Source organism: Trematomus bernacchii, unplaced genomic scaffold (genome assembly GCF_902827165.1).
Source record: "Trematomus bernacchii unplaced genomic scaffold, fTreBer1.1, whole genome shotgun sequence".
Taxonomy (NCBI): domain Eukaryota; kingdom Metazoa; phylum Chordata; class Actinopteri; order Perciformes; family Nototheniidae; genus Trematomus; species Trematomus bernacchii.
In genome coordinates this window covers 9,930,702-9,941,772 of record NW_022988098.1, presented here as the reverse complement: position 1 = coordinate 9,941,772, position 11,071 = coordinate 9,930,702, and the positions used below count along the sequence as shown (strand labels likewise).

The 11,071-nt window shown below is 39.6% G+C and overlaps 2 protein-coding genes across 3 annotated transcripts in view; one reads left to right on the top strand and one right to left on the bottom strand.

The window, feature by feature from the left end:
- Positions 1-11,071, bottom strand: part of fbln2 (fibulin 2) — a 76,830-nt gene that overhangs the window by 6,033 nt on the left and 59,726 nt on the right. For both annotated transcript variants that reach the window (XM_034121977.1, XM_034121978.1), the window contains exons 9-11: positions 4,808-4,945; positions 2,247-2,390; positions 1,156-1,284 (exon numbers count right to left, since the gene is read on the bottom strand). In XM_034121977.1, the coding sequence (XP_033977868.1) occupies positions 1,156-1,284; positions 2,247-2,390; positions 4,808-4,945 (411 nt within the window). The remainder of the gene's footprint in view (positions 1-1,155; positions 1,285-2,246; positions 2,391-4,807; positions 4,946-11,071) is intronic.
- Positions 1-11,071, top strand: part of LOC117475663 (nuclear factor 7, brain-like) — an 863,632-nt gene that overhangs the window by 838,043 nt on the left and 14,518 nt on the right. The gene's annotated exons all lie outside the window — the stretch shown is intronic.

Genomic DNA, 11,071 nt, shown 5'->3' with positions numbered 1-11,071 from the left:
AACATTTGAAAATACACAGCCGGAAAAAATCTGCCACTTCCTTACAGAGCCCATCCTCCAACACACACGAACGTGCACATGACCAATGAGGGCACGAGATAAATTTGTGCACAGATGGAAGGCTGACAGGCAGGTAGGCCATCCAGTTATTTTAGCCGGGTCGGCTAAAATGATTGGTCGTGCTTTTTACAGTACTACGGCTTCCACAGATGAAATTTTAATGTATTTTTTGTCAAAGCACTTCAGATATTCATTGCTATCGGGATGTTAAGAGCATTCCATGGAATATAACAACAAGTGTATCTCGAGCCGGTTTCTCAAACTTACCTACCCCACCTTTAAGAGCATTAAGAAATAGTGCAACAGAAACATATTATAAGATGGCATTTAAAAACACTAATTTCAAAGCAAAGATAATAAAACATAAAAGATGAGGGAGCTATTAGACCACAGACAGAAACCTCTGGGACGATAAACACTCCGGAGCTCATTCAGAAACACAAATGGGGCGAAGCCTGCGAGCTAGTTCAGGCAGTCAACTCGAGCACCAATGATACATTAACACGTGATGCGCCTCGTCCCTCTTACAACCAACCAAACACATTCTCCTAAACATGCCGCTCTATTGAAGCTGCCAGGTCTTCCTGCCTCTGCCTCGCTATGCTGCTGCTGCACTGCTGTGTTCACTTGCTACTGCTACGTTCATGTTGCTGCTGCTGTGTTTCATGTTGCTGCTGCTCGCCTGCTCCACCACCACCCCAGCTTCACCCCCAGCTTCCACCCCAGCTTCCACCCCAGCTTCCACCCCAGCTTCCACCCCAGCTTCCACCCCAGCTTCCACCCCAGCTTCCACCCCAGCTTCCACCCCAGCTTCCACCCCAGCTTCCACCTCAGCTTCCACCCCAGCTTCCACCCCAGCTTCCACCCCAGCTTCCACGTGTAGGCTCGGGGGATAGTTATCTAATCATCACTCAATGTTCTTTGTAAATCTGTGGAGTGATGAGGCCCGAGCCTAGACGCCAAACTCAAACTATATGCTGCTTGAAACACGTGAGTGGTCTGACTGAACTAGTGATGTGTGGAGAGACTTTTTCACCTTCAAAATAAGGTAATGTTAGCGTGAACATGTAAAGTTTGTGACGCAGGGACTCGTACCGGTGCAGAGTTTCCGCAGAGAGTCGTACTGATATCCCGTCTGACAGTCACAGGTGTAGCTGCCAGGAAGATTGTGACAAATCTGACCGAGTCCACAGCGGTTTGTCCCCATCTGACACTCATCAAGGTCTACACAGGAGAGAGAAGATCATCGGGGTTTGGTACGTACTGTAAATGTTGAATTTCATTTGTATTTGTTACGTTCATGGTATCCACAACTTAATGTATAACAATTATTTACAAAACATGTCTCTATAAACACACCGTACCCGAAAAGCAGCAGGGAGAAGAAGATAATCTGATAGTACCTGCCCCTTTCTAGAAATAGATGGTCTGTCCTTCATATTTTCTTATTCACAGCTAATCATAACAGTATCGTAGGAAAATAACAGAAATACAAAAACGTACACAAATATACTTAGTTCCCACTTGACAGTTAACGGAAAGAAAAACAAAAAAACAACAAAACACCACATGAACAAGGAAGAGTGCAACATCTGAGTCCTACTGGAGTAGACGGGGGAATCTAATCTTCTACTGCCTGAATCTGCTTTATGCTTTTCACTTTCTTTGCTTCATTTGCTCTGTTTTTAATTCAGCAGGTGAACCTATATGTTCATAAAATAGTGTGAGTTTAACTGTGTGTGTTGTGTGTGGCTACTGACTGAATATGCTTCATGAAAGGCAGGCTTTAGTGTCAAAAAATGTTTGATCCTAAATATCTTGGTTTCTCCTTTCCTAAGGTCACATTGTTCTGTCTTACATAATAAGTAAAACACATCTTATTGATATTTATTTTCTCTAGTATTTATTTGCATTGCATTTTTTAATATTGAGGTAATCCAAAAGATACTCAGATTAAGTTACTGATTACATTTCTTTACAGGTAACTAGAAATGATAACAGAATTACAATATTTTGAAAGTGTCCCTCACTCATCATATCACCTACACTCACTAGCTGATATTCAGGCTCTTTCTCCTGATATGGGATTTTTATAAGAACACATTTGAGAAGAAACTCTTCAGCAGCAATGCTCTCATCTCCATCTTTCTGACATTGTGCTGTTGTGTTTCAGAGGAGCTTCTCACCGACACACTTGGCTCCATCAGAGCTGGCGCTGTACCCCGGGCTGCAGGAGATGGTCTTCTGCTGGCAGGAGAAGGACCCCACCGTGTTGATGCAGTTAAAACCAGAGCTGCACAACTCTCTGAGGCTGAGGCACTCATTGATGTCTAAAGAAACACACACAGAGAGAGAGGAGCAGGATGAGAGACAGCTGAGAATAACTGATGTGTTTACTGTCTTCCATAATACACCAGTACCAGTGGTAGAGAGTAACAGAGTATCAGAGGTAGAGAGTAACTGAGTATCAGAGGTAGAGAGTAACTGAGTATCAGAGGTAGAGAGTAACAGAGTATCAGAGGTAGAGAGTAACTGAGTATCAGAGGTAGAGAGTAACTGAGTATCAGAGGTAGAGAGTAACTGAGTATCAGTGGTAGAGAGTAACTGAGTATCAGAGGTAGAGAGTAACTGAGTATCAGTGGTAGAGAGTAACTGAGTATCAGAGGTAGAGAGTAACTGAGTATCAGAGGTAGAGAGTAATTGAGTATCAGTGGTAGAGAGTAACAGAGTATCAGTGGTAGAGAGTAACTGAGTATCAGTGGTAGAGAGTAACTGAGTATCAGTGGTAGAGAGTAACTGAGTATCAGAGGTAGAGAGTAACTGAGTATCAGAGGTAGAGAGTAACTGAGTATCAGAGGTAGAGAGTAATTGAGTATCAGTGGTAGAGAGTAATTGAGTATCAGAGGTAGAGAGTAACTGAGTATCAGAGGTAGAGAGTAACTGAGTATCAGAGGTAGAGAGTAATTGAGTATCAGAGGTAGAGAGTAACTGAGTATCAGAGGTAGAGAGTAACTGAGTATCAGAGGTAGAGAGTAACTGAGTATCAGTGGTAGAGAGTAACTGAGTATCAGAGGTAGAGAGTAACTGAGTATCAGAGGTAGAGAGCAACTGAGTATCAGAGGTAGAGAGTAACTGAGTATCAGAGGTAGAGAGTAACTGAGTATCAGTGGTAGAGAGTAACTGAGTATTAGAGGTAGAGAGTAACTGAGTATCAGAGGTAGAGAGTAACTGAGTATCAGAGGTAGAGAGTAACTGAGTATCAGAGGTAGAGAGTAACTGAGTATCAGTGGTAGAGAGTAACTGAGTATCAGAGGTAGAGAGTAACTGAGTATCAGAGGTAGAGAGTAACTGAGTATCAGTGGTAGAGAGTAACTGAGTATCAGAGGTAGAGAGTAACTGAGTATCAGTGGTAGAGAGTAACTGAGTATCAGTGGTAGAGAGTAACTGAGTATCAGAGGTAGAGAGTAACTGAGTATCAGAGGTAGAGAGTAACTGAGTATCAGAGGTAGAGAGTAACTGAGTATCAGAGGTAGAGAGTAACTGAGTATCAGAGGTAGAGAGTAACTGAGTATCAGAGGTAGAGAGTAACTGAGTATCAGTGGTAGAGAGTAACTGAGTATCAGAGGTAGAGAGTAACTGAGTATCAGTGGTAGAGAGTAACTGAGTATCAGAGGTAGAGAGTAACTGAGTATCAGTGGTAGAGAGCAACTGAGTATCAGAGGTAGAGAGTAACTGAGTATCAGTGGTAGAGAGTAACTGAGTATCAGTGGTAGAGAGCAACTGAGTATCAGAGGTAGAGAGTAACTGAGTATCAGTGGTAGAGAGTAACTGAGTATCAGTGGTAGAGAGCAACTGAGTATCAGAGGTAGAGAGTAACTGAGTATGTTTAACAAAAACATCTTATTGATATTTATTAACGCTCATTAATTTAATTTACCATTTGATGCTGAGGTCATCCAAAAGCAGAGGTGAGATAAGTACTCAAGAACTAGATCTTATTTTTGAGTAAAAGTAGAAGTACTCAGATATTGTTCTTGATTAAAAGTAGAAGTACTCAGATCTTGTACTTTAGTAGAAGTACTCAGATCTTCTACTTGAGTAAAAGTAGAAGTACTCAGATCTTGTACTTTAGTAAAAGTACTCAGATCTTATAGTTGAGTAAAAGTAGAAGTACTCAGATCTTGTTCTTGAGTAAAAGTAGAAGTACCAGAGTGTAGGAATACTCTGTTTCAGTAAAAGTCCTGCATTCAAAATGTTCCTCAAGTAAAAGTAGAAAAGTATTATCATCAAAATATAGTGAAAGTAGCGACAGTAAAAGTAGTCATTGTGCAGATTGGTCCATTTCAGAATAATATATATGATATGTTTTATAATGATTGATCATTAAAGTGTTCTCAAAGCTGGTAAAGGTGCAGCTAGTTTTTAATAAAATGGAAATACTGAAGTACAAGCATCTCAAAATTGTAATTAAGTACAGTACTTAACTAAATGTATTAGTTACTTCCCACCTCTGTCCAAAAGTAACGGAAAGCAAATATAATGGATTATCATTATTATTTTTTTTAAACCTTCCCACTCTGGAAGTACTCATGGCCATACCTCCTGATATTACAACAGGAAAGAGGGATTTCATTTGTTAATTCAATACAAAAACTAAAGAGTAAAAATGATGAACTGTGGTTTTATTGGGGGTTGGCCTGATTCTTGTCACTGTGAGGTTACCATTCAAACAAAGACAGTTTCTTACCGATACAGTTTCCATGGGAGTCCTGTGAGAATCCGGTGATGCACTTTGGTTTGTGATTACAGAGGAAGGAGCCGAGTGTGTTCTCACACACGAAGCCAATGCCACAGTTATGGGTTCCCAGAACACACTCGTTAATGTCTGAGAGTAAAAGAACAGAAAACAAACATTTCATTTTGACAAAAATAATCAAACACACTTTTAGTCAAATGTAAAAAGTTAAGGACCCAATTTATAATACCCACTTTCACTCCGTTGGCCCGTTTGTGAGGAGGGTCCAACAGATTAACAATGTGTTGGAGCGCTAGCCAATATAATCACAAGTGTCAATAGTGATGTCACTGATGTTCAGGAAGTAAACAAGGGAGTCCAATAGAGGCGTTTGCAGACCATTTACATGCACACAAAACTATACAACACACTACAGGGGAGGGAGAACCCCCAAAAGAATAAGAAAATGCAATATTGTAATTCAGTTTTTTATACTTTAAGATCATATATACCCGTGTCTAATCTAGATAACTGTAGACTTGGGCATTTGATTGTAAAATAACCTTGGTTGGTGATTGGCTAATGGTCACACAAGCCAAAACATCGTTATGACATCATAAAGTGGCCAAAATCTGATCAGCTCATTTTCAGACAGGTTTTTATATAAATGGATCAGGACAAAAAGAGAGAGAATCTTTGTTCCTGAAACTTTCAGAGTCTCTTTCCACAGAGAGGACACATGTTGATGTAGAAGAGACATGAAGAAGAGGGTTTTGCATAATAGGTGACCTTCAGCCTGACAACAGACAGATTTCACTCCATCCCAGAGTCTATGTACTGTAGGTGGTTAGTTTGAAACTGGGTCTAAATGTGCTGTCAACTCTCATTCAGTAAACCGTACAGTAGGTGGCACTGTGAGTCAAGCAAAGAATAAAGATGTGCAGAATCACAAAAACATCACAGTCAAAACTTTAAAAAAGAAATTCCCCACCTATACAAATCTGCAATTAACAGAAGTTGAACAAAACTTCCTTAATGACAGTTATTGAGTCTCACGTTCCCGGATGAGTCCTTAGCAGAAGGTGGGGTTGTTCTCTACCAATCATCATTAGAGGGATGTACTCCCAGCATCACAGCAGTGATCTCTCCTTTCTTTCATGGAGCTAATTAGTTTTCTCCCTGTTGGATGGTCGGCTAAATATTTCCTCTATTATCTTAGCTACATGTACATTGATTAGTCCTCCTCTGTGCAAAGTGCTTTACCGCCCGCACAGAACCTTCTCTGTGGATGATTATCTTGTCAAAAACTGAATCTGGGCATCTGCTGAAGCACAAACAACACGGCAGGGGCCGAAATCATTAGAGTACATCGCAATGACTGAGCGAAAATCACGACTACAGTAGGAAGAAAGAAATGAAGAGAGAGTTTGTGAACATGTCTAATGCTCATGGCTTTCATCTAAATGAGGTGTCTAAATATAACCTGGTCCTGTTAAAGAGCAACTATCTGCCTTCAATGATTGCAGGACTCTCCAATAGCCTCACCACCACCTGTAAGTAATGGGAACAGTGATGCATTGTGGGACATTGCGGTCATCTTTGTAGGATCCCGTCTATATAGCAACAGGAGCAGCCGTCAATATAAATCCGCTTTCCAGGTCATCTGTCAGCGGCTTTGCGTCCAATATGCACTTACAAAGAGAAGCTCTGCGCAGAAGCAGAGGAGTGTTGTATAAACAAATAAAGTTGTTTAATGACGTCCCTATTTCAATTAAGAGAAGAATGGACCGACCGCTGTTACTGATGTCGGTCCTCTGGTGTTTTCAGATAGGGTCTACATTTCAATTTTACAAACGATGGATACAGGACCTTCAAATGTACAGGACAATAATTCAGACTGAGTAATGTTATGCTAACTAAATGCTAACAAAATGACGGTTTATCATGCATAATTGTTCTACCGGTGTATTTATGTATACTGTGGTGATTCATGTTTTAAATCGTATTCCCTGTCTAGTGTTTTTACTGTAGTTCAGCAGTAAACGGTTAGCAGTTGACTTCCATCCAACTTATTCAGGGTCTCATGCTAATGTTGGCTATCTCCCCCCTCAATTCCAAGCTTAAATGAAATGCAATCCCATGGTCCGTTATGTTTGTTGCTCAAAGAAGTTGATGTTACAGCTACGACATCAACAGTGTCTTCAGACCATGTTTAAAAGTTTAAATTGAAAAGGCTACGCTACTCGCTAGCAGTGGTGTTAAGTAACTAAGTACATTTACTCAAGTACTGCACTTCAGTACAACTTTGAGATACTTACTTAACTTGAGTATTTCCATGTTATGCTACTTTGTACTTCTACTCTACAGTTCAGAGGTAAATGGTGTACTTGTACTCCACTACATGTATTTAATACCTTTAGTTACTTCACAGATCTGGATGAATGATGTGAAATATAATCAAGTGTTAAATCAGACTTTAGTTCCACCTGGAGTAAATTCACAAGCTACCCTGCAGTATACAAAGTCATTACAACTAGCTGCACCTTTACCAGCTTTGAGAACACTTTAATGATCAATCATTATAAAACATATCATATATATTATTCTGAAATGGACCAATCTGCACAATGACTACTTTTACTGTCGCTACTTTAACTATATTTAGATGATAATACTTTTCTACTTTTACTTGAGGAACATTTTGAATGCAGGACTTTTACTGTAACAGAGTATTCCTACACTCTGGTACTTCTACTTTTACTCAAGTACAAGATCTGAGTACTTCTACTTTTACTCAAGAACAAGATCTGAGTACTTCTACTTTTACTCAAGAACAAGATCTGAGTACTTCTACTTTTACTCAAGTACAAGATCTGAGTACTTCTACTTTTACTCAAGAACAAGATCTGAGTACTTCTACTTTTACTCAAGTACAAGATCTGAGTACTTCTACTTTGACTTAAGTACAAGATCTGAGTACTTCTACTTTTACTCAAGAACAAGATCTGAGTACTTCTACTTTTACTCAAGAACAAGATCTGAGTACTTCTACTTTTACTCAAGAACAAGATCTGAGTACTTCTACTTTTACTCAAGTACAAGATCTGAGTACTTCTACTTTTACTTAAGTACAAGATCTGAGTACTTCTACTTTTACTCAAGAACAAGATCTGAGTACTTCTACTTTTACTCAAGAACAAGATCTGAGTACTTCTACTTTTACTCAAGTACAAGATCTGAGTACTTCTACTTTTACTTAAGTACAAGATCTGAGTACTTCTACTTTTACTTAAGTACAAGCTCTGAGTACTTCTACTTTTACTCAAGAACAAGATCTGAATACTTCTACTTTTACTCAAGAACAAGATCTGAGTACTTCTACTTTTACTCAAGTACAATATCTGAGTACTTCTACTTTTACTTAAGTACAAGATCTGAGTACTTCTACTTTTACTTAAGTACAAGATCTGAGTACTTCTACTTTTACTCAAGAACAAGATCTGAGTACTTCTACTTTTACTCAAGTACAAGATCTGAGTACTTTACCACCTCTACTCACTAGCCCTACAGGTGAAGTCAATAGATTGCGGTCCAAGTACTCTCTAAAGATGGACGCCCTGATGTTGATAACACACATTTCCATTCCCTTTTCATGATACACTTGTTTTCATGGTTTTGTGAGAGCTTAAGGGTTCCTTTAAGGACAGATCCTTCTCTGTTTCTGGAGATACTATTAGAAAGAGCAATATCATTATGCATGGCCTCAGTTGGAGCCAGGGCTGTTGGACCTGATGTTGGATCCTCTCTAAATTACTGAGAACCTGACAACACTAAGTAACTCCAACACAAACACAGCCTTGTGCCAAGTTGAGTAATGAGGTGGAAACACAAAGGAGGTAATGTTGAGAGCCTGATACCATGAAGCCTGTAAATACATATCAATGAGAATCAGGGGTTTAAGCCACCCAGAATCCCTAGGTTTCCTTTGCATACTGGAATAATCTGCAGCTCATGACTCACGCCAAGGTTTATTTGCCATAACAATATGTTCCTAACCTTTAAAGGAGCCCTATTATGCTCATTGTCAGGTTTGTATCAGTATGTAGTGTCTCTACTGTGACATGTTTCCATGCTTTAATGTTCAAAAAGGTCTTTATGTTTGCGTGTGTGATGGAGAAACACAGGGATTTTAGCCTTTGCAGACCATTTACATGCACACAAACCTATATTACACACTACAGGAAAGGGAAAACCCCCTAAAAGCATAATAGAGCCTCTTGTGCCCTAATGTTGCAATAAATGGGGGATTTAAAGAATAATTTCATATCTTTGGGAACTACGTAAGATAGGAAGATCCATATTAACTCTCAACTCTGTCCTATAGGTTACTGATGACACATTACACTTTTAAAGTTACCCCCCCCCCCCCCCCCCAACCGTGAGCAATATTGACTTAGTGTCAAATGACAGGGGAGGAGATGGATTTTAATGTTATTATAGTTGACTTAAAATAGTTTTCTATCTGTTTTTTTAATTATTGTTTTACTTTTATGTATGAACCACAACACCAAGTCAAATTCCTCGTGTTAACCTACCTGGTAATAAACCTGATTCTGATTCTGATTCTGAAACACAGGGATTTTCACCTTTGCAGACCATTTACATGCACACAAACTTGTATAACAGACTCCAGGGAATGGAGAACTATAAAAGCATGATAGAGTGGTGCAGGGATGATGTATTTACCCGGAAGTAAGCTGCTGGTTCCCTCGACAAAAAAGCAATGGGATATCTCCATAGGAAAATAGCTCGAAATAAGGTCTGTGGAAAACGAACCTGTTTGATAAATGCACGTTTTGTTCAGCCGGATAATCTCCACATGTCTACCCTACTTTTATAATTTTCGAATCATAAATCTAATCGCCAGAAGCAAAATGCTAACGTTATGCTATAAAGGAACTACAGCAGCATGACTTCAACGTCACGCCAACTTAAGATCCATATTCAAACATCCAGATTCTAAATGGTCCAAGTTGAAGCGTTTGTTTTAACAGTTTGCAGGAGGTAGGTACTTGCTTTCAAGCCGAACAGGGCAAACACACTTAGCGGGAGTGTTTACAGATGTAGCAGCTAATTTAGGACAGTTTGAAATGCAAGGGTCGTGGTCGGCCCGTGAACGGCCCGTGAACGGCCCGTGAATGGCCCGTGAACGGCCCGTGATTTGCCCGTGATCAAGAGACTGCCTCCAGTCTGACTTGAGACCGCCCCCGTGATAAATAAATGTAATTATTGTGAAGCCAGCTGCAATGGATCATTGATCCACCAGGGGGTGCAGTGGGGTTCCACACTGGAGCTCATGTGAAATCAACTTCGATACAGCTACCGGTATGTCTGGTACTACTGTATAGCGGATCTTTGTTAAGATCCATATGTCACGGATAGGATCATAGTCTGTGCTAAATAAGAGACATGTAATCATTTACAAAACATCACCATGTTGTTATTTACAAAATAATGTTGTTTAGTAAAAAAAAACGAACGAGAGGAAATGCAGCCGGCTCTCGATTTTTAATCCTAATTTAATCATCATCTTCACCACGATCATTTATGTTTATGTTCGCCGAATTGACATTAAATCACTGACAAATATGAATATTCTGTATTCAACTTCATTAAAACGTTATTAACGTGCCTAAACTCAGTAATTCACTAAAAATATTTATATTTTAATGGAGCCTTGTCAGGCAGATCAGGATCCCTGGGTGTTATTTTTCCCCATAATGACCAAGTCGCTGCAAATTATCCCGCTTATTACATGGCCACATTCTCAACAAAGTAACGACATGACTCCCAATATTAATTGAAATGCTTTTATGGATTTAGAAAATGTTTTTATTGATTTAAAAAATAGTTGTATGTATTGATTTAAATTGACATGCATCCACTAAGAAAAATTGTCCGTTGTTACCGTTTTTTAAACAGTCTGAATGCTGTGTGTTTACACACCTAATGGCCCATCAGTCACAGCTCTCTCCCCCCCCCCTGATCTTTCTTCTCTGAGTGACAAGCTTACAGTTAGTGAAGTAACACTTTTTTTTTGTGAGTCACGACCTGGCTGTTTCATTCAAACATAACGCTCCAAATGCTACTGTTTCCACTCGGACTTCAATACAGCTACACCATTGTTTGGTTTCCATGGTAGCGCGTCTCTTTAGTAGCGCGCACTCCTTTCCTGTAAATTACAGGTCCAGCCAGGCAAAACAGTGCACTTCTCTT